The 27,710-nt window shown below is 35.8% G+C and overlaps 2 protein-coding genes and 1 non-coding gene across 3 annotated transcripts in view; 1 reads left to right on the top strand and 2 right to left on the bottom strand.

Annotated features, from left to right (window-relative positions):
- The window catches only part of LOC109832904, a 14,630-nt gene extending 8,422 nt beyond the window's left edge, over positions 1-6,208 (bottom strand). The window contains exons 1-5 of the mRNA XM_020400385.1: positions 6,037-6,208; positions 5,738-5,938; positions 5,542-5,665; positions 4,236-4,306; positions 3,318-3,460 (exon numbers count right to left, since the gene is read on the bottom strand). Coding sequence (XP_020255974.1) covers positions 3,318-3,460; positions 4,236-4,306; positions 5,542-5,665; positions 5,738-5,938; positions 6,037-6,148 — 651 coding nt within the window. The 5' untranslated portion in view covers positions 6,149-6,208. The remainder of the gene's footprint in view (positions 1-3,317; positions 3,461-4,235; positions 4,307-5,541; positions 5,666-5,737; positions 5,939-6,036) is intronic.
- TRNAR-CCU lies at positions 17,333-17,405 on the top strand. The gene has a single exon. It is a non-coding gene; the product is annotated as a tRNA-Arg (tRNA).
- On the bottom strand, positions 18,154-27,704 carry LOC109832903 (probable glutamate carboxypeptidase 2). Its single transcript, XM_020400384.1, has 10 exons — positions 27,471-27,704; positions 26,248-26,490; positions 25,347-25,499; positions 24,853-24,921; positions 23,406-23,493; positions 21,649-21,732; positions 21,024-21,112; positions 19,511-19,624; positions 18,827-18,961; positions 18,154-18,436 (listed from the first exon to the last, which is right to left on the bottom strand). The coding sequence occupies exons 1-10, from the start codon at positions 27,609-27,611 to the stop codon at positions 18,254-18,256; spliced, it is 1,299 nt and encodes a 432-aa protein (XP_020255973.1). The 5' UTR covers positions 27,612-27,704; the 3' UTR covers positions 18,154-18,253.

Raw genomic sequence — 27,710 nt, 5'->3', positions numbered from 1 at the left:
GAGTCTCGACGAGGACGCTTCTCTGGCCTTGCCAACGGCCCTTCTTGGGGGTCGACAAGTCGAGCGACAGGCGCCATAGCTCCCTCAATTGGGCCCAGGATCAGCGTCGAGGCCCTCTCCTGGTCCCTGGCAGTGGGGGGCACGACCGAGACATTAGCCACCTGCAAGACCGAGTTGTCGAGCAAGTGCTCAATTTTGCGCGAGCCAGCATACGCCCTGATCTGGTCTAGGGCATCTCTCTCGGCTTCTGACAAGTCACTAGCCATTAGCGTCTCCTTCCGTATCTCAGGCCAATTTGAGCAGCCCAACTCCAAGTCGCCCCCCATGATCCGGACAAACTTCTCCTTCCAATCTTTGTTCGAGTCGGGGAGACCAGTGATGAGCTTGAACTTGCCCACCATTCGAAAATGAAAGTGGGGCTCGCTTTTGTTCACCTTAACGTTGGCCAGACAACCCAGTACTTTCAAGGATGGTTTGACTGCCAGGCAATGGCAAATCACCACGAAACCTATCAGGGTTGTAACGGTGTTTGGCTTCATTTATGCCGACGACACCCCCAGAGCAGCAAAAACTTGCTAGAGGAAAGGGTGCGGGGACAAATGCAGGCCGAACTCCAGATGCTTTAGATATAGGGCCCGATCCGGTCCATGGTCTTATATCGCCTCCGACCTCGTCAGCGTCATTAGCTGGTACTCTCTGGGAATGTCAAACCTCTCATGAAGCGCTCTCATCTACGGCTGCGTTACTTTAGAGTGAAACCCCGCCAACAGAGCTTGCCTATCAACGGGATCGAAAGACGCCATTTGCAGTGGATGATTGTCGCCGGAGTAGGTGATCGGAAAGATCCTTAGGTTCACAAATAGTTTCAAAGAGCTCATCTACGGCTGCGTTACTTTAGAGTGAAACCCCGCCAACAGAGCTTGCCTATCAACGGGATCGAAAGACGCCATTTGCAATGGATGATTGTCGTCGGAGTAGGTGATCGGAAAGATCCTTTGGTTCACAAATAGTTTCAAAGAGCAACAAGCGCCTCTCTCACAATCACAGCCTTATATATAGGCATTTGAACCCACAACTACCGGAATCTTAGCGGCCGGATCAGAATTTAGCCAACGGTCGAGATTAACTCTCAGAATTCGAAGCGACACCTTCCAGATCAAGGCACATCCTACCTACCTAGAACAACCTGTAATCCGGCACAAAAAACAGAGTAGCAGCGGTCAAAGGAATGTGTGGTGATGTCAGCCACGTTACATCTGAAGGGACTTTTCAGTTCCCTCATTTAATGCGCATCAGCATCCGTCCAAAACTATAATCTCATTTCACTCGGACCCGACCCAAGCCGACTCTAAGTGAAAAGGGTCAACTATTATGGTGTTTTCTATCGCCAAATTGAGATCCCTCGTTGACAACAGATAAGTATTCTGCACCACGTTTAATCCGACCGACTTGACACTAGAGATGGCCAAAGTCACGATTCAGTCGACTCGTCGGGTTGACATCTTGCTGGGGACGATTCGAGAGTCGGTACTTGTCGACCCCCCTCGTCGAAGATGACTCGCCGCAAGCACACTCGACTAATTGTCTGGCCGACATCTCACAAAAGCCAATTCAAAAGGTGGTACCTTTCGACATTCCCTGTCCCCCATGCGAGACAAAATATGACTACAACTTACTGACAGCGCGTCGATATCACATTAAATGCATGACAAGAGTTATCATTTCTCCATCTCCGATACTATTTATGGTATATCTGACTACGTCGGCTTCGCACACCGTCTATCCCATCTCATTAAATGTTGAAGTGACCACGCCCACTCCACAGCCAACACATGTAAAGTTGAAGCTGACTCAACCGCCCTAGCCCTGACTCGGACGAAGAGACCAAAATGTCATTCTTTCATTGCCATAAAAGGGGAAACTATTCTCAACACAGGGGGTAAGCAATTTTCTCAGCATTTTTCTCCATTCCACTGCACTTAAGAACTGCTATAGTTCGATACTTTCTCACTCAAGCAGTGTTTTAAATATCGGCCGCCATGTCGGACATAGCGGCCGATATTGCGGATTCGGAGCCTAGCCGCCACGAAATTGTTGAATTTAATGCGTATGGCGTTTTTGAGGTCATGTCGGGGACATGTCGGAAAATAGCGGATATATCGGGCGACATTTCGGCCATCAAATATCGGCCAAAATTCAGAAATATCGGTTTCACATTGACAAGTTGAAATCATATGATTTGTAATATCTTTCACCTTCTATTTATGTAAAGTTTCACATTGTTTCCCATCCACTACCCATATGGGTGCTTGTTGTAGGTTTTAATTACTTGTTATTGCATGTGTTTTCTTTATAATGGAAGGCTATAAGAACACATGAATTTATTTGTATTAGGTGCACATATACTTCGGTTTTACTAGTTTCTTGTTTGGAGAAATGACAGATATATAATAAAAATCCTGCAATTGTTAGTCGATGCAGTTAAGTAGTTTAGAATAGCAATTACGAGTTTAATTTTCAATTTCAGTAGAATTTTCTTTTTGTTCCTACTAGTATAATGCACGCGCTTTGTATGTGAACATTTTTTTTGTAATCTTTTTCTTTGAGTGTAAAATTATGAAGTGACTTTTATAATAACATAAATTCTTAAATTGAACAATTAATAAATCTTTACATTAATAAATAAAGTTGTGTATAAAGAATTGTATTAGTAATTTTTATATTCTGGATAATTATTATACTTTAATAAGAATTGTCTAAACATATACAGTTAAGCTGTTCTAGTGTCTTTGATTTTCTATGCAAAAGCAAAAACTTGGTGGTTGCTTGTGAAAATGAAGACCTTCTCATATGTACTTTTTCATATGTTTAGACAATATAATTATCAAGTATGTGAAGATTTCATTTATGATATTATATCAACCTATCCGATATGACAATCCGATATTTTTTTCATGTCCCCCGATATATCCCTGATTTCCGCTATCCGACATGAATTTTGGCCGAGCGACATGAACCCGACATCCGATATTTAAAACCTTGCACTCAAGTAACTAGTTAACTTGATCGTCCGATTTTTGAGTTTGAGCAGCCCCACCCTCTTACGAGTTGTTGAACGTGCAGGAAAGAACAACTCTACTCAAAACCAGATATTCAGATAAGTTAGCGGTCCCTGCAACCTTATTCTGACTAACTTATCTGTGTGATTATTTAACATCAACAGTATTAAATTATTAATATATAGACCATGTCATTAACTTTTTTTCTTTGACACGATGAAAGAAAACACGTCTAGAAGTACAAGATTAGACATGTACCTCCCATGAAGCCAAACTTTTCATGTAAGAAGGAAGGCTATCATAATCATCTTTCACTATCTTAATAATCATATTAGTAGCACCTCCGTCTGTCACTTTGGATTCTTGTGCAGTCAAAGCATCCATCGGTAGTAGGGATGAAGCTGTGAATAAAAAGGTTCATCGTGACTAAACAGAATGTGTAATATGAGGGGAAACATTGCAAAACAAAGAAGAGAAAGAAGTAAAGAAGCAACCAACAACTGTAAAAACAGGGGGAAAACTTTTAGATTAGTGTAAGTTCGTAACTGCGAAAGATATTAACTGACACGCTGAACTAATCATTGACTGGAAAGAAGAGATGCCGATTAGTTTACTAGCTACCATAACTTCACATAATTCATAAAATATGTTTTCATTCATGGGCAGAGCCAAGATTTTTAACCAGAGTGGGACAAAATCAAGTAAGTTTTAAAGCAATTCCCTCATAGACATTACTTCAATGAAGTGATCTTTGTGAACATGAAATACCTTTAACCATCATAAATTCAAATGTAAGCACATGAACACACACACACACACGCCCACCCACCCACCCACCCACCCAGAAATTAAAACTGCGAATGAATATGTACCAACCCATTGCTGCTCACCTACCTCCATGTAGGAGCACCCGCACGCGGGTGTGTGTGTGCTCTGGAGCATGTTAAATTTAATCACACATGACCTACCATAAAGCCCATCGTACTATATACAAGAAGTTATAATCAAGCACGGAAATAAAAGGCGCAACAAGAAAAAAATGATGTTGCATTTGCACTGACAAAAATAAATTACCTATATGTGCATGTAGAAGCGGTGAAAATATCTATGACAAATAATTACTTTGTTTGCAATAATAACATACTGACATGAGAGAAGTTTGTAGGAGATCCACACCTTCGGAGGCTAAAGTTGCAAGACAAGCATCTGAGAGGCCAAGGTTCTGTAGTGAGAGTGAGTCCTCAAATCTTAAGAAGCATTAAGAAATACAAAAATCTACATATCTCAATCAAAACACATAAATTGAATGCACATATAAATGGGATGCAGCCGGGAACACAGCCATGATAAATAAGTAAAGGTAACTGAATTTGAAAAAGTAATTTGGAGCAAAAATTGCTTTGTAATCGCATATATGGAAATTGAGAACCCCAAATATATGTAGTTCTTTTTTCCGTTACATCAGAATCTAGAACCTTTCACACATTGATCTTTTACTTTTAGGGGGGGTTAGTCACCTAGAACTTTTTAAGTAGAACTGTGATAATTGGTAAAGTGGGATAATATTTTGACACTGGGATAATTTAGTGGAACAATGATAGGTAATTCTTAAAGTGAGATAATTTGGTAGGATAATTTGGTGGGATAATGATGGATAATATTATGAAGTTGCATAATTTGGTAGGATAATTTGATGGGGGTAATGGTGGGTATAAATTACTATTGTTAATAATTATATATTAAAAATAATATAATGTTGATAAGCAAATTCTAGTAATAACTATAAAATATAATGCAATAAAGCATCACTATTCATCTCAAATAATAAAAAAATTTACAAATAAATAAAAATCTAAATCCCTAGAGTGACTCGATTTCCATTATCCCACATGGCTTCTATCATCCCACATGGCATCTGTCATAGAATTTCTTCAAGCTCCTACAGCTGCTCGTTGAGTCTGTAACTCGTCTTCTTTATCGGAGTCATCGTCTGCATCAGGAACATTTCGTGGAGCTTCTAGCGGAGGATCATAAATGTCGAAGTTCAAATCTCATAACATCATAAAGAAAGAAAAATAAGCATTTTTCAGTCATTAACCCTTTAAAAATATCTCATTTCCTAGTTTCTATGTGACTAACACTTTAAAAATTTATCCCACAAATTATCCCACAAATTATGTGACAAATTATCTCATTTCCTAGTTCTATGTGACAAATTATCCCACTAAAAAAATATCTCATTTCCTAGTTCTATGTGACTAACACTTTAAAAATTTATCCCACAAATTATCCCAGTTCCAGTTTTAAGTTCTAGATGACTAACCCCCCTTTAGGAAGTCCATTGACCATGGACAAAATAAAACTTTCAAACTTTTATTTGAATTTATCTTAGTAAACAAGCTGCATATGAAAAATTAAAAAATCCATAAAAAAAATCCATATTACTAAATAACTTCAGAGTATACAAACTAGCAACGGATACAAGAGATCCTCCTCCAGCTTCTTCCTATTCGATCTCACACCCGAAACCGACGCACAATCAAAGTCCAGCCTTTTCGATCCAATCTCAGGACTCGCAAACTCGGGATCATCATCCCCCTCCGCCTCTACTCAAAATTAACCAATAAGTAAAACCCAACCAAAAGAACAGAACTTTAGGGTTTGCGACTGGATTTTACCAGGGACGTAGCCGAAGCTACTCATTCGACCTTCGATGTCGGTGATGTACTTCTGGTTGGTATTGTAGACCTCGTAGCAGTGGCCGAGCAGCTCCTCGAAGGAGACGGTGCCGAGAGCCATGGATTCGAGGAGATTGAGGTCGGCGCTGGCGGAGGAGATGCGGCGATCGAGGGACTGCAGGAAGGCGGAAGCAGCGGAATCTGAGGGAGTGAAAAGAGATTAGCCTAGGGTTTTTTTGACTTTTTTAGAGAGAGGGAGAGAGAGAGAGAGAGAGAGAGAGAGAGAGAGAGAGAGTTACCGAGGGGAACGGGCCTCCTTTGGATGGAATCGGAGAGAGCTTCAGTGGAGGAGTCGAGGTGGTTGCAGAATGTGGCCAGGGATCCGCAGAAGGTGGAGATGGCGCTCTCCATTTTTGCTTTGAATTTTGGAGCTCGAGGGGGGGAGAGCTCAGGACCGCCGGATGGTACATTAACGAGGAGTTTCTTTTTTATTTTTCAAAAGAGTACTTTTTTGCTAAATAATTAGCAAAACTGACCGTTTTGCTAATTTTTTAGCAAAACCGGGACAAAAAGAAGGTCGGTTTTGCAGAGATTGGATTCTGAAACAAACGAGACTAATAGTCATATATGTTTAGTGGCCAATTACTAGCCACTAATCTGAACTTAGAAAACCTACGTGACTATTAGTCTCGTGGTTTCCTAAACGCCCAAACAAAATGCACGAGACTACTAGTCCTAGCATTAACTAGAGACTCGGACAAGATGGACGTTGTCGCCCAGCAATTCCACAGGACTAGTAGTCTCGTGGATTTGTTGGGCCTATATAAGCCCAGCTGTGCCCAAAAATTAGGGCACATCCTCCTCTCTCTCTATCCCTCCAGATCTCTCACCTCTCTGAACCTGATTTTCATCCACCCTCTCCCAATCTCTCTCCCTCGTTAACCCTAACCCTATTCCATTTATTCTCTCCAAAATCACCTCTTTTCCCCTCAATTCTCTCTCTCTTATTCTCACCAAACTCATTCTCTCCAAACCCAAATAGAGATCTTCCCTAAAGTTCACTCCAGCATTGTTGAAGTCCACGTTGTCTATCCTCTCTGACGTCGATACGAATTTCAGATCTTCATCAAGGTATAAATTTTAAATTTTTTCTAATTTTCTCTCTATTATTTAGTTAAAATTGTAGTTTGGAAATAACTGTATATTTAGAATATATTTTTTAATTATGATAAACAATGGGATTTGGTTAAATTGTGATAGATTAAATTTTGTTTGATTAAAATTTGATAAATAATTTGCATATGATAAATGTTAATATTTTAGTTCGAATGGCAAATGGAATACCAGTTATTTGCTTATTCAATGGGAAATTAAGTGTTGGAATGAATAATATGCCTATATACGAAGGAGGATCTAGAAAAATGTTCATGTTATCTAGAAATTTCAACTTCGATGGAATGATGTAGTAAATATGCAGAGTTACTAGAGTTAATCATGAAGAGTATGTCACTAAGGTCTTCTGTAATTGTCTGATAAATAAAAAAAGAACAAATAATTTAGATATCACCAATGATCAAGAATTGAGTGACATGATACAACTTACGGAAAACCAAATCTCAATCGAGTTGTTCATTGAAAATATTTCAATATTCGATGTTGCCCAAGTTTTATATGCTCCTGGAGAGTTCTCCTGCATGCTTGACTTAGAAAATAACTCGAGCGAATTTATTTCATCTCTAAGTGCCTTACACTTAGAAAATGACTCGGGTGCAATGTCAAGTGACGTGTTCCACAACACTTAGGGTCATGTTTTAGTTAATTTACGGGAAATTTTTTAAAATAGTCATTTTTGCTAAATATTTAGCAAAATAGACATCTTTTGGCCTATTGGTCAAAAAGAGATCGATTTTGAAAAACAAGACTCAGAAAACATACGGGACTAGTAGTCCCGTATGTTTAGAGCCAACTTAATTACGGATTAGTGACTCAGAAAACATATGGGACTACTAGTCCCGTATGTTTTCTGAGTTCATCTCGATGTTCTGAGAAATTTTCTGAGTTCACTAATCCGTGATTAAGTTGGCTCTAAACATACGGGACTAGTAGTCCCGTATGTTTTCTGAGTTGTTTTTCAAATTCAAGCTCTTTTTGGCCTGTTGGCCAAAAAAAGGTCTATTTTGCTAATTATTTAGTAAAACGGTCTATTTTGCTAATTATTTAGCAAAAAAAAGTTTATTTTGCAAAAAACCCTTAATTTATCGGTTGGTTCTATTATAGAAGAGGATGAGGATGTATAGGTAAATGACGATTATGAAGATGTTGAAGAGGATGAATGTCTTGATAGTATGTAGTATGCAATTGGAGGAACCGATGAGGACACCCACTGGATGGATGAATATTGTGTAAACAACAATTATGTTGAGTCTGAAGAATCATTGCTAGAAGAGTTTCAAAATGAGGAGTGGATAAATACCTCACAAGCTGAGTTCGTTGAGCTTGGTTCTAATTTCGAACACCCGGGGACTTCACTTTAAAAAAAGATGTTTTGGAGAATAAGAAAACTTTGGTTTTTGCTATAAATGAATAATCAATCAAGAATAGGGTCAAATTCAAGTCGGTGAAAACTAATACAACCAACTAACATGTAAAGTGCTACTTCAATGAGAAAGCTCAAGGAGAGTATGCAAGTGTTCAAGACGAGAGAAATTCGAAGTGTACATGGAAGCCTAATGCAGCTGTTAGTAAAAAAATATGATGGGCAATTTATGATCTTTTGTTAGACTACTTGTAGCAGGAAGGGAATTGAGGGACTTTTGGGTGCAGCAGGAGGGGAAAGGGGAGGGGAAAATTGAAAAGAAGAGCAGAAGGGGAAAATTTTCCCTATGGTGAAATCGGCCACAGTGGGCCCCATAGCTGTATTAAATTAAACTAAAAAAATCAAAAGCCCCCCATAATCCCTGCCACACGCGACGTGGCAGGATTTTATTGGTCCATCAAATTTAGTTTTTTTCCTTTCTTTTAAATTGAGTTTTAGGCATTTAAAAAATTTGAATTTAATTTTTTTTTTTGCACCATTATTCTTTATTTTTCAAGATCTATAAATAGAGACTAAGTTTGTATAATTTGGACACCAAAAAAATTAATATATTTATATATTATATATTATTTATTGCTTTAATAAAAAATTATAAATATATGAGTGGCAATAATAACAATAACATATATGAAATAATAAGCAAAAATGAATTAATAATATATGGTGGTGTATATGTTGGAATGATATGGTTATGGTGGGTCCCAAATAAAGTAAAAAACTTTCTGAAAAACTAGCTGCTGCAGAGTTGATAGGGAAATGGGTATTATTGAATTATGTGGTGGGAGAATAAAGTGATGTGGCAGGAGAGAGAGGGTAAAAATTTGCCTACCTGCTGGAGATGGTCTTATTGTGGATTCATAAAACTTTCAATCCGGCTATCAATGCCAATCATATGGCGACAACTTCCTCTTATATCTTGAACCTAAATATGCCCGAAGTTAGGCGAGAACTTGATCTTACTCCAAGTCAAATAATTACAATGGTAGATGATATGAGAAAAATAACTATATCCAAATATAAAGCATATGATGCACGGAGGAAGGCGTTGACTGAAATCTTTGGAGATTAGGAGAAATCTTACGAATTACTTACGCAATATCTTGAAGCAATTAAGAGAAAAAATCCAGGTACCGAATACGAAATATTGTCTAAAGCGATTGTGTTGGGAACAAAAAGGTTCATGCGAGTATTTTGGGCATTTGGACCTGCTATCAAAGGGTTCTCTTTTTGTCGTCCGCTCTTGAGCATTAACGACACACATTTATACGGCAAGTACAAGGGAGTGCTCTTGGTTGCAACCGATGTAGATGCAAATTGTGGTCTATTTCTATTGGCTTTTGCAGTTGTAGAGGTAGAGGATACATTGAATTGGAAGTGGTTTTTTAATGTATTCACAGATTCATCCTCACTCTACAAAGACCTAAAACAATTACTTTTATTTATGACCGGACGAAAGGAATTCTACGAGCCTTGCGCGAGGGGTTTCGAGCAAACATCATCACCAGTATTGCTTGCGGCATATAAGAGATGATTTTAAGAAAAAACACGGAGAGGTCAATTTACAAAATATATCGTGGCAAGTCGGGTGTGCAGTCGACACTCTAGTATGCGAGACACGAGTTTTAGGTAGACAGATTCCACTAGGCAGCAGGTAAACAATTTTAGATATAATTAAAGAAAATTAAATTTTAAATTTTAAATTTAGAATTAGAATCTAACCTTCTATCATACACGCAGATGGAATATCACTAAAGCATATGATGAGGCCTCGGCAAGACAATTATGAGAGCTTGACCGGATGTAAATTTATTGGGTATCCAATTTTAATTTAAGTCTTAAGCTAGTTACTAACGATAACTTATATTTTGTAGCTCAAGTGGCAGCCATACAGAACTTTTGTACCTCGTCTACCACTAATTTGCATGGAGAGACACGGTATATGGACACCCAGTGTTCCTCTCATTTGCTTTGAAATTGTGGAGATGCACGTGCTGGATCGCGTGCTTGGGCAGTTTGGTTTCGCACAACAAGCTCCACAAATTGTAGAAAGAATAGAGAGAAAGACATTTAAGGATGGACATCAGATTGACTGGCCACTTGTGCATAATCAGTACATGCTAGATGGAATGAGCGGCTTTTGAGCATTGTCAGGCAGCTTTATCCTCCGATGGAGGAAATCGATTATATAAGATTTGAGCATCGTCGAGCAACTTTATCCATCTTCTGGTAATCCTCCAATATTACCCTTAACTTATTTTTTAATATTACATTGTTATCCTAATCTATTCTAATTATAATATCTTCTTTGAATTGGTAATTAAATAATTTATCCTATTTATAATGTGACTTAACATGTTATTGGATAAAGGAGATACATTTAATATAATTCAAATCATTTACTTACTTCAGTTTGTAAAGAAATCTAAAAATATATATGATAACCAGCACCTAAAAGTATTTGGGCTTTGTAAAAAATATCCTCTAAGTTTTTTAAATTGCAAAAACACCCCTTTAAATTCAAAATTTTATTAAAAATTATAAATTTTACTTATTTCAATTCAGTGAGAAATTTGAAAAATATATTCTAGCTAAAAACTAAAAGTTTTTGACTTTGGAGAAAGTATCTTGTAAGTTTTGAAAAATGCAAAAATACTTCTAAAAATTCAAAATTTGTAAAAAGCACCTTGAAAATTTCAAACCTATAAACACACTAAAAACCTACAAATAACACAAAAAACCCCCCAAAAAATTATGAAATTTATAATAAACACTCTAAACTTTTTACAAATTATAAATTAAAACCCTCAAAATTATAAAATTTATAAAAATCCTGATAATTTCTAACCTAACAGTACATTGAAAATATAGGAGTTACAAATATCCCCTACAAAATTTATAATTTATATAAAACATCCATAAAGTTTCAAAAATTACAAACAAACACTTAAAACTTAAATTTTATAAAAACACCCTAAGAAATTCAAACTCATTAGTAAATTGAAAACATAGGAGTTATAAATAGTCTATAAACAATTTATAATCTATAGAAAAGGCCTATAAGTTTAAAAAATTACAAAAAACCCCTGATATTCACAATTTACAAAAAACACCATGAGAATTTCTAACCTATAGATACTAAAATGAATGTATAAAATTACTAATAACCCCTAGAAAATAAAAAATTTACAAATCATATTCCCTTTAAAAGTATATGTTTAGTAAAAACTTTGGGAAAAATGTGTCCAGGCCCCAAAAGCAGAATGTTCATGTGACCCGCCCCCTTGTATTTTGCCCCATGTGATTTAGCCCCAAATACACATTGTATTTGTGTTAAGGCCCCAAAGTACCAGATCCTGAGAAAAACCCAACAAAAGTTACAAATTTACCCTTTGATTTGATTGAGCTTGGTAACTGCGCCCATCCCTTTAACCCCCTCTCTCTCTCTCTCTCTCTCTCTCTCTCTCTCTCTCTCTCTCTCTCTCTCTCTCTCTCTCTCTCTCTCTCTCTCTCTCTCTCTCTCTCTCTCTCTCTCTCTCTCTCTCTCTCTCTCTCTCTCTCTCTCTCTCTCTCTCTCTCTCTCTCTCCACTCTATCTCTCAGCTTCTCCTTCTCTCTCACTTCCGTCATGGCCGCTGAAAATGATCAGACTGAGGAGGTCGTGGAAGGCGAAGGCGAGGACGGTGGTCATGGAGTCGGAGGTCGGGGAGTCATCTTAGAAACAGCTCGTGAACGCGGGTTCAACAACAAACACAGAACATGGTCCGGGGACCCGCGAGCTGACGGAGCCTGGGGCTTTGGTCTGATGCATCGTTGTTCTCCCCTTTCTAGGTTACGGAATATCTTTACCCAAATCAATGTCTTAATCAAGATAGTGCTCTTGTTTTCTTGTAATTTATGAAGGGAATCGATATTGGATTTTTGTAGTTTTTCTCTTTCATTTAATTGAAATGAGATCTCCTTGGATTCTTGAACAGCAGTTTGGGTTTTTCTTTAATGCATTTTTCTTGTGTGATTTGGTGATTGACAAAGTTTTGTATAAGAGATTAACAGCAGAAATTCAAAAGCTCACATTGAATCTTCAGACATATCGACATTTAGCTAAAAATTGAAGATAATGTGATTAAAAGTCGACTAAAGAATCTAAGAACCTGTGAATTTGAAAGGGGGGTCAAGGAAAATTAGAACTATAAATGTTAGTTCTAAGGGCTGTTATGTTAGTTCTAAGGGCTGGAATGTTAGTTCTAATGGCTAGAACTAACAAAGAGCCCAATGTTAGTTCTAAGGGCTGTTATGTTAGTTCTAAGGGCTGGAATGTTAGTTCTAATGGCTAGAACTAACAAAGAGCCCCAAGGCCCAAGGCCCAATCAAAGACCTTTAAATATATATCCAATCAAAGACCTTTAAATATATATTGTAGTTGCATGGGCTTGAACTCCTAACCTCCTCTCCAAATTCCCAAGCTTTACCACTAGACCAAGTAGCCAAAGTGTTAATGTTAGTTCCACTTAAAGTTAGCTCTTACTTGCCATTAGAACTAACATAAAATAAGTTAGAACTAACATGAAAATAAGTTAGAACTAACATGAAATAAGTTAGAACTAACATGAGTTAGCTATTGATAGAGTTTAAAAAATGGCATAAATAACTAGAGTTAGCTCATGTTTGTTCTATCGAAGCTCATGTATAAATTAGAACTAACTTGTTATAAAATAGAACTAACTTGCTATAAGTTAGAACTAACTTGGGATAAATTAGAACTAATGTGGTTAAAATTAGAACTAACTTGTTATAAGATAGGACTAACTTGATATAAATTAGAGCTAACTTGTTATAAAATAGAACTAACTTTGTATAAATTAGAACTAATTTGTTATGAACTAATACTGTGCAGAATAGAACTAACACTCTACAGATTAGAACTAACACTGTGCAGATTAGAACTAACACTCTACAGAATAGAACTAACACTGTGCAGATTAGAACTAACACTCTACAGAACGGAACTAACACTGTGCAGAATAGAACTAACACTCTACAGATTAGAACTAACACTGTGCAGATTAGAACTAACACTCTACAGAATAGAACTAACACTGTGCAGATTAGAACTAACACTCTACAGAATAGAACTAACACTGTGCAGATTAGAACTAACACTCTACAGAATAGAACTAACACTGTGCAGATTAGAACTAACACTCTACAGAATAGAACTAACACTGTGCAGATTAGAACTAACACTCTACAGAATAGAACTAACACTGTGCAGATTAGAACTAACACTCTACAGAATAGAACTAACACTGTGCAGATTAGAACTAACACTCTACAGAATAGAACTAACACTGTGCAGATTAGAACTAACACTCTACAGAATAGAACTAACACTGTGCAGATTAGAACTAACACTCTACAGAATAGAACTAACACTGTGCAGATTAGAACTAACACTCTACAGAATAGAACTAACACTGTGCAGATTAGAACTAACACTCTACAGAATAGAACTAACACTGTGCAGATTAGAACTAACACTCTACAGAATAGAACTAACACTGTGCAGATTAGAACTAACACTCTACAGAATAGAACTAACACTGTGCAGATTAGAACTAACACTCTACAGAATAGAACTAACACTGTGCAGATTAGAACTAACACGCTACAGAATAGATCTAACATGGTATAGATTAGAACTAACACGCTCCAGAATAGAATTAACATTGTATAATTTAGAGATAGCTTGTTATAAAATAGAACTAACTTGTATAAATTAGAACTAACTTGGCATAAATTAGAACTAACGTGGCATAAAATTAGAACTAACATGGTATAAAATTAGAACTAACTTGTTATAAAATAGAACTAACTTTGTATAAATTAGAACTAATGTGGTTAGTTCTAATTTTTACCAGCTCGTGTTAGTTTTAATTTATTTAATGTGTTAGTTCTAGTGTTAGTTCTAACAGATATCGTGTTAGTTGTAATTTATTTAAGTCATTAGTTCTACGTAATTGTTGGGTCTAAACGCCATGTTAGTTCTATTTAATGATGTGTTAGTTCTAGCTTCTCTAGTGTTAGTTCTAACTGGTATCGTGTTAGTTCTAATTTATTTAAGTCGTTAGTTCCAGCGTAATTGTTAGGTCTAAATGTCATATTACTTCTACTTGATGATGTGTTAGTTCTAGCTTCTCCAGTATCAATTCTAACATGTATCGTGTCAGTCCTAACAGGAGCTCAACTAGAACTAATATAGCCACTGGAACTAACGCTTATATTAGAACCAACACTAGCTGGAAGTAGAACTAACATTAAATAAGTAAGAACTAAATTAGAACTAACATAGAACAACATAAAATAAGTTAGAACAAACATTAAATAACTTAGAACTAACATTAGAACTAACATGAATTAGAACTAAATTAGAACTAACATAAAATAAGTTAGAACTAACATTAAATAACTTAGAACTAACATTAAATAACTTAGAACTAACATGAGTTATTGCTCATGATAGAGTTCAAAAAAGAGCGGGAAATTTCCCTCTATTTTTTCCATCAGATTGCATTAATGGGCGTGACTTTCCATGTAGTTTGTGGACCAGACGTCTAGGGAAGATAAGTGGAGGGGTAATTTCGGGTTTTTTTTCAAAATACAATCTCTTTTTTTATACTGCTGACGTGGAGGGGCCTTAAAATATTAAATGGTACTTTTTGGGGCTGAATCACATGGGGCAAAATACAAGGGGGCGGGTCACATGAACATTCTGCTTTTGGGGCCTGGACACATTTTTCCCAAAAACTTTTCATGGGCAATATTACCCATAACTTAAAAAAAAAACATAACTAATGGAAAATCTATTAATTTTAAAATTTACAAAAAAAACATGATTAAAGTTTAGTAAATTGCAAATTACCCCTCCAAAGTTTAAGAAATTTCAATGATTTTTTGTAGTTCCTTGATTTCAATGTAATGTTTAATAGTTTTGTGTATTTATAAATTATAAAATTTTAGGGTGTTTTTTTTATAATTTTTAAAACTTTTGAGGGTGTTTCTTTTGTTATTTTTAAAATTTTCATTGTGCTTTTAGTGTAATGCATAGATATGTCAACTAATGATGACATTGAAGAGCATGTCATTCTTAAGATGTATTAGGGTAAGCCATTCTTAAGATGTATTACTCCATATATAGTTAAGTGTGCACATTGAAGTGTGTATATTTTTTTAGAAAATCATGTCAACACTTTTTAAACAGAAGAGAATATTCTAACCTCTGATGTTATAAAAACTAAATATAGACAATTGAGTGATTAGCAAAAGAGGACTTACATTAGAAAAACGTGAATAATAAGATAAAGAGAAAATGTAATGATATTATCAACAATATTACCAATAGAACACTATAATGTAAAGTTAACATATTTTGTGGAGCCCAACTACTAGCTATAAGCATTGAGGTTTCTATATATATTTTTTATAATTTATTAAAAATGGTCATATAATCTTATATAATAAAATTAATTTAATATTAAATAGTAATATCATTGTAAATGAGAAATTACAAAGATGTTAGGGACTAATATGTATGTATTTAAGATTTCAAGACGAATATCTTAATAACCTAATTATATAAGCACGCCCACTTTGTCATTAATTCTGTTTAATTTTCTCCTCGCTCATTCTCCCCCAATTTCGCTATCACGTTTGGAGAGAAATAAAATTCATGTTGGTGAGGTCTTCTCACCCTCTATCCCTCGATCTCATATTTTTTTAAAAATTAGTTTCTTTAATTCTTTTGTAATAATTTCGTGGATACATTTCATGCTTCATGCTGTGAAGTGTATTGTTAGATTCAATTTAAATATATTTTTATTTTAATTATTATTTTCCCTATTTATGGGTTAATTAATCACCAGAATGTTTAGGTCTTTTTGCCCATTTCGTGTTTTGAATTAACAGTTTATTTTAGGAGAATTTTTAAAAAGATCACTTTTTAAAAATATTAGCAAAATCGACTGTTTTACATAATAATTAATAAAATTGACCTCTTTTTTGCCACATCATCAAGGCTAGCAAAAAAGAGGTCGATTTTGTAAAAAATTATCTTTAAAATACACGGGACTAATAGTCCTGTGTAATTAGCAAATATTAATTACAAAATATTTAAGGTCAGAAAATACACGAGACTACCACTCTTGCGTATTTTGCAGTTAGAACCAGAAAATACATGAGACTATTGTATATGTCCTATATACAATACGATTGCCCTAGGCAAGTGAGTTATAATAGCAATTTTCATTCACATCGTTTTAGGGGAAGATTTGATAGGGACCTTGCATTAAAGAATATTTTTTATATTTAGAGCACATGGTGAAATATTTCATAATCTCTCTGCTCTAATTTCGCAAGAAAATAATCCTTCCTACTTTCAATTTTACTTTATGATAAGGAGAATGAGCTATAAAATTGAATGAGAATATTAGATAATGTAAATATGAGTGAAACCGCAACTAAAAGTTAATGTAAATATGAGTCAAACCACAACTAAAAGTTTTAATGGACATATTGCAAGTAAATTCATATGCAAATTTCCTTTGCGAATTGAATGATCTCTCATCTTTTGAAGGCTTCAAGATACTAATAAACAGAGATGTTGTACTAGATCAATGTGTTTATAACTTACAAATAGTAGATCATGTGGTGACAACCTGAGTTGAAGGAAACAATGACAATATTTCATTTAAAGGAGAGATTATTGAGTTGATGATCAATCCCGTAAAAAAACTTTATATTATTTTTTGCTTTTATTTCTATTTTTATCAATTAAATAATCATGATATTCGTCCACGTGCATTTCACGTGCATCTCAACTAGTAATTAGCAAAACGGTCGGTTTTGCTAATTATTTAGCAAAAAAGACCTCTTTTGAGTAAAAACTCCATTTTAATGACGGTTGTTTATGTGAATATTACTGGGAAGTTGGCTTACCTAACCGTCAAAGCGCCTGTAGCTCAGTGGATAGAGCGTCCGTTTCCTAAGCGGAAGGTCATAGGTTCGACCCCTATCTGGCGCGCGATATTATTTTTTTATTTATTTTCCTTTACGTTGTTTTATAATTTCATTCTTGTGTTTCACTTAAGCATTTCAAATAATTTTGGTTTGTTAGAAAATTTATCTTTGTCTTAACATGAACGATCTCCTCTTGTTGTATAATTATGTACTTGTTTGAAAAATATTAATTTTCTTTTAATGGTGTGTTTGGAAGTTTACTTAGGAAAGGGAAGGAAGAGAAAAAAATTCTTCTTCCTTCCCTTCCCCTCCATTACATCCCAATTTGGGGTGTAAAAATTTTGGTCAAATTTCCCCTCCATTCCCCTTCTTTACCCTCCTAAATAAAACTTTCAAACAAGATTAAAATAAAATTTCTCTTCTCTTCCCCCTCTCTACACTCCATCCAAACAGGCCAAGAGAAGAATTTTCTTTCTTTTGAGAAGAGACAAAATTAGTTAATAAAATTTGTTGATGACCTCACTGTCCAATAACTACGTGTTTTGCCACTTTAACAATCTTTCCGAAAAAACAGGATGGAAAAAACTCTAAAAGCAAATTGGATGGATCTTAGCGCGATGATTCATCTCTCTAGTACTCTGAAAGCAATGTCTCTGTGCTTCCCAGTATAGTAAAAATACGTGAGGAAATGAATAGCTTTTGATTGACTGAACTATCTATTTCAATATTTTGACATAAACCAATCATTCTTGACAATGACACGGTCGCGTATATTAGTCATACACCTCAAGCCCATATCGATCATCAGCATATCAAGCGAAAATGATAAGGAAATATAAATATAAACGGCACAAATTTAGTATGCAATGTAGATTTTCCACTGGTTTCATGTACAAATAAAGATTTGCTCATTCATGTTAATTCTCCACGAAGAATACCTGCAGCCCTTTGAATTACCCTAGCAACTCTCCATATCTCATGTTGGACCTGCAATTGTGCTTCTCTTGTTCCTATTTTCTCAGCTCTAGAAATGGCATCAGCTATACCAGGAAAGAAAGAGAGCTTGCTCTCATAATCTTCAGGAGGTGAATATAACTGTATGCCATAACAAATGTCAGTATGCAATAGACGTGTCAAATACAGTAGAATATATTTTTTCGCATTCAAAATTCTTTAAAAAAATGCAACGAAGGTACATATTTCATTGTAACTTGTTCTTCTTTGTTAGCTTATAGAAAGTTATAGTGATGACAGAAAAATCATACAAGGCAAGACCCGGAATCGATTAGTTAGAAAGAAAATGGATGTTCCTATGGTGTAATATACAAGGTTATTATACATGTTTTATGTGTATTCTCAATAGGTTACAAGGAGTAATATAATACCAGCTGGATAAGATAATTTGTATGAAAAGCATATACACAGGGGCATATATTCTTATCTCATCGCCTATGATCACTCTAAATAATGTAATTCAATGCTTACCAGATGCTTAAACCACTGTCTCCCTAGAAGTCCCTCTGCTTCCAAGAAGCCTCTCTCTGCAAGCATAAGGCGATCGTTGAAAGTTCGCTGTCTAAGTCGTGGAAGATATTCTTCTGATTCTTGCTCTTCAATTTTCTGCAGGTTGTTCCACCAAAAATGTAATGCTTATGGAAAATGCTAATAGGAATTCGACGACAGGTGCTAGAATAAAATTAACATCCAGGAGACTATCTCTAATATCCTATTACATGATTGCTTTAATACATTCAAAAAATGTACGACAGAAGCTATAACCAAATGTGAAATATATGCAATCTGCATTCCTGATGAGCTGCACTTTCCTCAACATAAAAAAAATTATAAATCATTTTAATGAAAAAAATGAGCAAACTAAATGATATGGACAGTGGTGATTCTTCACCATAGCCTTTCTGGCATCACAATTGATTAGATGCCAACGAGATCGTAGGAATAGTGAGGACCCCATTTTGAAAGTTTGTGTTCATTTTTTCGGGTCATGATAGCTACTATATTTTCAGCATTTACTACCTGATAATATTCCACCTTGAGACTCATTGACCCAGCCACAATTTATAACTTAATATAATATCATTAACTTTGTGAGGTTACTCCTTAAAAAAAATAAAATAATGTATTAGTCAATTTCTAAAGCTTGCATCAAACCTTTGCTTCTTCTACAGATTCATTGGCCGCAGCAGTGAATTCATCAATAGATGCAACTATAGGTTGTAAAGATATTCCTCTATCTAGCAATTCCATCAATGTATTTGTGTGGCTCTGCAAGAAAATAATAGAAGGCATTAGACACAACTGGAAGAAGGAGAGCATCCTATAAATTGACATTCTGAACTTAATTGATGATCCAATTTGTCCCTTCAAGTTTAAATTTTCAACAGCAAATATTAGATGTTTAAATTCTTCAGCTAACGCACAAGTCATACGAAGATATTTCACACAAATTTATTAGAATATTATATGGTATTTTTGGCTTTTTTGTCTTTTCTCTGTCTTTGAAGATATCCATTTTCATTGCTTGATGAGAACACAATGGCAATTTGACTTGGCACTAAAATGGCTTGTAGACCAAATGACCCATGAGGGGGCAACATCAAGATCCTTGACTTTCAATTAAAAACATCCTTGTATGCAAACAAGTATATGAGTAGAATTGCATGTGGTGTTCGAACCACACACTATACCATCCAATACCATTAATGATTCTTCCTTTTTTGGGATAGTGATAGTTTTGATTTGGAATATAGAGAAATTCACATGAACAGAATCTCCCTGCATATTTTGGATATCTCGAGCCTATGTGTCGACTCTATGTGGAAGAGCCAGTGATGTCTGATATGTATACTATTTTTGGTGGACCAGAGTGGAGGATTTTTTATTCAGCTTACTCAATTCTAACCCCAACATTCCATCTGAAATAGTAATAAATTTGCCTGATGATATCCCCATAGACACCTGATGTTTGTGAAATTAAGCCATCTTTTAAATCTGCAACCCTGAAGCAATATTGATAAGCAAAACAAGTCCCCATTTATCTTGATATAAAAACCTTTTTGAGTTTTGAGACATTTAGATTCATAGCCCATGAGCTATTCCATGATGAAAGTATGCCGAAATCAATGTAATGATGTATAGGTGAGTTCCAGTATTGCCCACATGTAATGTATTATGATGTGGATACTGCACATACAGTATACATTATATTTCATGAATTGGTAAATTTACTATATCATAAAGGATGACAAAAAACATATGTATATCCCAACGGTGCAGCCTTGTGATACACACATACACCAATATAGTTTACATCTGACAATAACCAAGCAAAAGTAAGATAGCAGATAATTCCTCTTGGTTTAAAACAAATATCAACCAAACAATTACCAGCCTTGCACTGAAATTGTAAGAAGCATGGGACCTTATTTCTGAGGAAGGTGAAGCCATTGATTCATTAGTGAATATTAGTGAATAACGGAAACTTTCAAATACATTAATATGACCAACTTAAACATAGTTGTTTTTTAATACTGCAAGAGAATGGCTCATAGACCCGACTTTGAATAATCTTACAGTAAAGCAGCTTGTGTTCGATAGAAACCAACAAAAATGCATGTGCGTCATTTAAGCAACAAATTATAGATCTCAAGATGCTTTGTTATACCTGCAACTGAGTGGCATAAGTGAGATAATCAAAAGGTAGGAGAAGATCATCAGCTAGATGAAGGGCAAAAAGTCCCCAAATTTCAGCAACTGAAGGGAAAAAAAAATCAAGTCAGTATAAAACATCAACCACGAAACTGGAGCATGAATAAGCTTTTAGATTTTTGGTCATCAAATGAATGACCACCTACTGTATTGAATTACACCAAAAACCCCAATTCAGGGTACAATAGAATGAAAATAAGATAACTATCCTCATAATTACTAGCTTTTTTGAGCCATTTTTATCTCGAATTGAAAAAAAATCAAAACCAATGGTGGCATGTATGTAATTGCACTAGATTCAGACTGATCTATTTCTGATAGTAATTACTCTATAATCTCCTGGAATTATGAATTTCAAACAATTAGACCATTCATTTAACCGTTTCCTGCTGCAACCTAGTTGGAAACAAGATGTTGCATCCTGATAATAATAGAAATTAGAAAGATCTGTGCACAAGTCTTATGCTTTTTCTAACAAGAAACAAAGAAAACCAGGGAGAGGAGTTGAGTCGATCAGTAATAAGTTGGAACCTCCCTTTCAAGCTCAGCTACATAATAAATCTACCAACATAGAAACTTACTGGCCACATGGCGATGAAATAATGGATCACCATGATTCTCCATCCAGTCAAAGGAATCAAATGCAGTATGGTAGCCTGCAAACTCTGAAAGAAAATTCTAAAGTTAATATTTGACATCTGTGACTGCTAAGAAATATTAAAAAGGGAAAATAGTTCGTACCAAGGGGTATTAGTAGTTTAATACATTATAAAGGAAAAGTAAAAAGGGGAGAATGAAAAATCCAGAAAAAAATCCTTTGTGTCAAGGACGTGAGACTGGAGGGAGGTTTCAGTTTAGTTCAGATTCAGAATAATTAATTCTACAGCAGAAGAGGCCAAAATCAACTCAAATACAGTGGAAAACACAAAGAAGCAAGTTCCATCCGAGCATTGCTTCAATGCATGACTGCATGAGACAAGACAAAAGGAGCAGCCGACTCTAAACTGGAAGTTATTATCAAGTCTAGAAGATTATGCAACTGTTTCATGGGCATCCTTCTCATGAACACTATGTAATTGTCTGGAATAGTATATATTCCCAGTGTACTTGGAAGCTAAGTGTTTTAAATATCAGCCGATAAACCGATATTATCGGCGATTTATCGGTTTTGGGGGCCTTCCGCCATTATAAGTTTGATTTTAAATTGGTTATCATTTTTGGATGTTTATCGGCGATAATGTGGCGATAAAGTGAGTTATCGGCCGATATTGTCAGCTCAAAATATCAAAATTATTGACCTTTTGTTTAGGTTTGGGTTTGCTCTTTGGATGTTCAAGAATTATAAACTATTTGTTGCTTTTGGTACTTGGTTGTTTGGTGATTAGCTTATGTTTGTTTATGAATATTGACATGGCTCATAACTATTAAATCTCAACTTAGAAAGTTAGTTTATAATCTTATGATTATACAATAATTATGTTGATGATTCTTCATTCTTTATGTTATCTTGTTATTTGCTTGTATGTTATTCCATTTTTACTAACTATGCACTCGAATGATTTCATCGTGCGTTCAAGAAGCAAGTTTCTACCATTGGTTAGTGATCCTAAAACATGACTAAATACATTTTGGTATGTTTATATTTCATTAAGTATGGTTAGATTACATTTTAGGATATTATTTTAGGATATTATAATATGTATATACACTATCTAGTAATATCACCATGATAAATACTACTTACCCCCGATATATCCCCGATATCCGCTATCCGATATGGATTTTGACCGTCCGATAAATCCCCGACAACCAATATTTAAAACCTATTATATTATTTAAAGAAATCCTTCTAACAATAAGTTGACTTGTGCATTTATCCAGAAGCTGTTTACACATATCTATTTTTGGCAAGATGACAAAATTGGAAGCATCTAGGTGGAGCATACAAAGGGCAGGGTCTTAGAATCGCAGCAAGAACAAGCTTCCTATAGTTGATGGCCAAGGAGATGATTATTTGTATCTTCAGAATCACCATATTCTTACAGGCGCAAGAGTATTTAATTTCAGAAGCAAACTCCGAAATATGTAGTCTAACACATATTTAGGGGGTTATATTGCTGGAAATCAAGACCAGTTTTAAGCTCATTGAGTGGTACAAGTGGTATCCCTATCATAGTAATATAGCAGTATGTCACATTCAACATGATGTGTTTAGTAAGGTGAAACGGTCCTTTCATACTCAATTAACATATTCCTTTACACATTTTTATATAAAAATTGCCAAAAACAGTCAACGAATCAATCAACGAGCTTTACTTTTACTTGTGACAAAACATACCTTTACCATAATATAGATCTAGAGAAGGTACTCCAAGATGATGTAGAAATGCTGAAAAATCAGAATTAGCTCTGGCAAGTCTTTCAATCTGCAGTAGCCAATGAAAGAAACATAAGTGAACTTTACATCAGTAAGCACAAATGCACAGAAAAGGGTGCTAAAACAGGACAAAATAATGACATAGCATGATATCATTAGACTTCCAACTAGCAAATAGGGAAAACGAACTCATGAATAACTAAGGGAATTTTTTTGAAACTTTGAAGCATGGAATTGTCATCTTGCTAAAAAGCATGATCTCCCATGTAAAGTTTTACCGCATGAGGTGGTGGTTATCGTTTTGCACTGTGTGTGTGTGTGTGTTTTGAGGGGTGAGAGGGTAGTCGGTGGGTTTATTTTTATTTTTTTTCCTTTTGTATTTTTTAAATATAACCCTTGCAAAATCCTTCAAACTTAGATATTTCACCTCCAATCCTTAACATTACTATTTAGCCAAGCTTCAAATTTCAAATCGGCCCAACAAATGACAAGAATGAAGGGGTCAGGCAAGAGGGAGAGAGAATCATGGGGGAGATTGTGTAGTTGAAGTTGAAATACAAAAAGAAGGTTCTCTGTGAAGCACTTGATGCAAAAGCAGATGAGGTGGTGTGAATAGCAACAACTGTGAGTCCGAAGGCTTCTTGAATTCATGACCTTGGCATCCTTGATAGTTGATACTGATGCTCTATTTTTCTTTCTATAAATTGATCATATTCAAAAGAGATGGGGACGGACATTGAGGAGGGGACGAATTGGGTGTGGTCTAGTATGATACAGAGTTCAGGAGACCTCAGAGAAGAAGGGGCAGTATTTCTTGGAAAAGAGTCAAAGGACAGGCATGTAGACGCCCCAGCCAAGCAAAGGTTGTCATGTTGACTTTAAGTCAAAGGTAGGGAGGGCATTTACTCATTGTGTCTGCTGGCTGTCAATTTTAACAGCCATCTAACCGGCAGGGGGCATACTTGAGATATCTAGGACTTAAGGAATATTAATATTTGAGGGGGAGAAAATCAAGCTAAGTAAGTTTTTGATGTTTTCGTCAACTTTTCTTTTGACGTGTTTGTGTGTGTGACGCTAAAGGGTAACTAAGAGATTTAAGGGGGTTATATAATAGAATATTAAATATTTGAGGAAATATCAGAATAAGGACTATTTCAGGGCTATATCTAAAAAAGCCTGTCATCTACTTATTATTTTTCATGTGTTTGTGCGTGTGTTAAAATTGGATTAAATTTCCAGGGAATTTTCTCTGACCGCCATTAACCTTAGAAAAATCTAAAATAGAACATGGGTTTATGGCATTTCATCACTATCTTTGTTTTTACCCTTGAGCATGAAGACATTGATCCAATAAATTAATTATTCTTTGTATAACCAATTAGCAGCATTCAAAAATAAAACATCTTACGCTGATACCTCCATTTGCTGCAGCCCATGTTTGGTACACGGTCATCCCTTCAACATCTGGATCCTTGATCTGAAATACCAACCAACATCATTTGCTAAGATTTCAAAAAAATAAAAAAGAAATCCAATGTCTTAACTTAAAGAATGTTGAGAAGCAAGAAGGGAAACCTAATCAAGTAGGTATCAGTGCTAAAACTGAACATCAAAACTACCATATGACTGCTACATGTTGATACTCCAAATGTAGGTTGACCTAGAGTAACTAACGTTAATGAATAGTCTAAGTGAACACATCTCTTGGTGTCATCTAAACTGTCACATTTAATTCAAATGATCGTCAATCCTGTAAATAATTAAAACTTTGATTTCTTTCTCTCTTTTAAACTGCCTTCGTGTTTTTGACATGAAACTATGAAAGAGTAACTAATATTAGAACACTACCAGACAAAGTCATAATAGAGAAAAAAGACACTAAAACTGTTGAGTTCTTTTTACCTCCTTAGTTATTTCAATCAAGAGCTTGTCTAGTTGTGGAGTAGCATCGGCAAAAAAACCAGATCCTTGTACTGCACAATCGACATTTAGATAGGCTATTGCATTTGTGCCAAGAATTCCAAGATTCTGCTCAGCCCACTCGGTAGATCCAATCTGAAAAATATAAACTCCAGCGTCAAATGGACATGGTTTTTTTATTTAAGATTAGTATTGAAGTTGCCCATAAAGGCAAACCCTCATTCTGGAACCCCAAACCAAGGTTAAAACTAGGGAAGGCCGCTTCATATTTTTAATACACTGAATTACTTCCAACGGCCAAAGAAGACATGCACTCCATCAAATTGAAAAATAGGAATAGTGGCAAACTACAAACCCCATATTTTCAAGTAGAAACTCTTCAACCACTAATCACAATAGAATGAGATTTTCAGGTCTACGTTTGGATATGCACACGGATAGAATGAAATCAAAATGCACTCAAACCTTATTCCTTCTTCAAGAAAAAGAATTGTTGTTTGATCTGTGATGATCACTGTGCTTGAATCCATTGAATCTACCTATGGGGTGAAATATAACTTAGAGCCACTATATTCACCCAATCAACCAAAAAAAACAAACAATAAAAAGAATTTTATTGCACTACCCCACCCCACCCTCCCCCCTCCCCAAAAAAATATATATATACATATATACATATATAATAAAAAATAAAAGAAAATAAAATAAAATAACCTCTTTATCATTCTTTCCCATCACTCATTATGCAATTATTATGAGTTCCTCTACTTCCTAACTACACGGTACATACAGATAGACAGGCCTACTTATATCCTCAAACACAAGAAAACTAAACATCCTGCCTCCAAAATGGTCACGCTTCACAGTTAAATGAACTACTTACCATGCCGAACTCCTCTGCATCCCAACTACAGAGAATAATGGTCCTTCGAGGTCTCCAACCTGAGCGCAATAGAACACCATAACGGTGAGCAATGTCAAGTAGAGCAGCTGTCCCGCTATTTGGGTCCACAGCACCATATGTCCATGCATCTCTGTGGTTGCCAAGGATAACATATCGATCAGGCTCCTCTCGCCCTCTTATCACTCCAAAAACATTTTGGATCGTCGCCAGCCTTCTATCTTCCTTAAAAAGAAAAAAGAAAAGAAAGAAACACCATAAACTTCTCTCATTTTCAGTCAAACCAAAGTTAGAGCATATTTAATAAAAAAAGAGACTTGGTTGAGTACTGAGATTGTTATTACTACAGAGGAAAGTCAGCATGCAAGTGTGCTGAGTGCAATGCAGCTGGACTATGGATCCATTGAATCTACCTATGGTATGAACCTTAGATGTCTAACAAACTTTAGAAGTAGCAAAGTATTAGCAACAATCAGACGTTTCTAGGCCCACAAAATTGGGGCTCGTCTGCATAAGGAGTTCCATGGATGGCCTATCTAAGCTCTCCGCAATACTTTCAAAGCAACTTCGAGCAAGGCCCAGGATATGAACTTGGTCTTTACTGATGCTAAAAACTCTAGTCAATAATTACCTTCTCACATCAAACAGCTAGTTTACTAAATTTTTCAAGATGAGGCAAATGACAAGCTCAATTTGACTTGACTCAATAAATTCAACCAGTAAGTTAGTTTGGTCAGTTTAGACTTGCAACATAATGTGATCCACCGTGCAATTATGCACACCATAGAGGGGTCGTCGTCCTTTCCTCCCAGTAAACAAACGAGCATCCCGACAACAATCATTGAAATCGAAAAGCTCAAATCTTTGAGTTCGACATGCAAGGAGAATGAACTCACAAAATGCCTCCAATAAGTAGGCCCCACCACGCGGGTCATAGCCAACTCATAGACAATGAGGATGTCATCAAATCCAAACTCCTGCCTTTGGCAAAGTATGGACAGCAGAAAATATTGACTTCTTATGAAAGTTCAAAGGCGCTCTATACCCAAAGTCAATAACATAAATGCATAAGCTGAAGGACTCAAATTACTACCCAATCTCCATAAACCCACCAAATTGGCGGGAGTCATCAGTTCAAATAGAAAACTAACTAACTCTCACCTAATACTACAACTGAATAGCTTACAGAATATGGCAAAATTTACCTGATATGTAAAGTTCAAAAGAGATGGGCCTCCTCCAACTCCACCCCACTCACCCAAAACCTCCCCCCTCCACTCCTCCGGCACCGGGGGCCCACCAAACCCCCTCAAAATCTCTCTCGACACCGACAACGACACCGGCATCGACGGAATCCTTGGAAACCTCCCCCTGACCTCCTCATCCTCGACCCTCAACCTCTCGCCGCCTTCATCCGCCGCCCACCCGGGTGTAAGCGGGTCCCC

This window comes from Asparagus officinalis, chromosome 3, assembly GCF_001876935.1.
Source record: "Asparagus officinalis chromosome 3, Aspof.V1, whole genome shotgun sequence".
NCBI lineage: Eukaryota > Viridiplantae > Streptophyta > Magnoliopsida > Asparagales > Asparagaceae > Asparagus > Asparagus officinalis.
This window is presented reverse-complemented; position numbering and strand designations above follow the sequence as displayed.

Bases quoted from the DNA above. Each gene is read 5' to 3' on its own strand.
- LOC109832903 (XM_020400384.1), bottom strand. From the start codon at position 27,611: ATGCCGGTGTCGTTGTCGGTGTCGAGAGAGATTTTGAGGGGGTTTGGT. The intron at 23,494-24,852 runs GTAAGATGTTTT...TGGCTACTGCAG, and splicing joins CAGCAAATGGAGGTATCAGC to ATTGAAAGACTTGCCAGAGC. The intron at 18,962-19,510 runs GTTTGATGCAAG...AACAACCTGCAG, and splicing joins AATCTGTAGAAGAAGCAAAG to AAAATTGAAGAGCAAGAATC.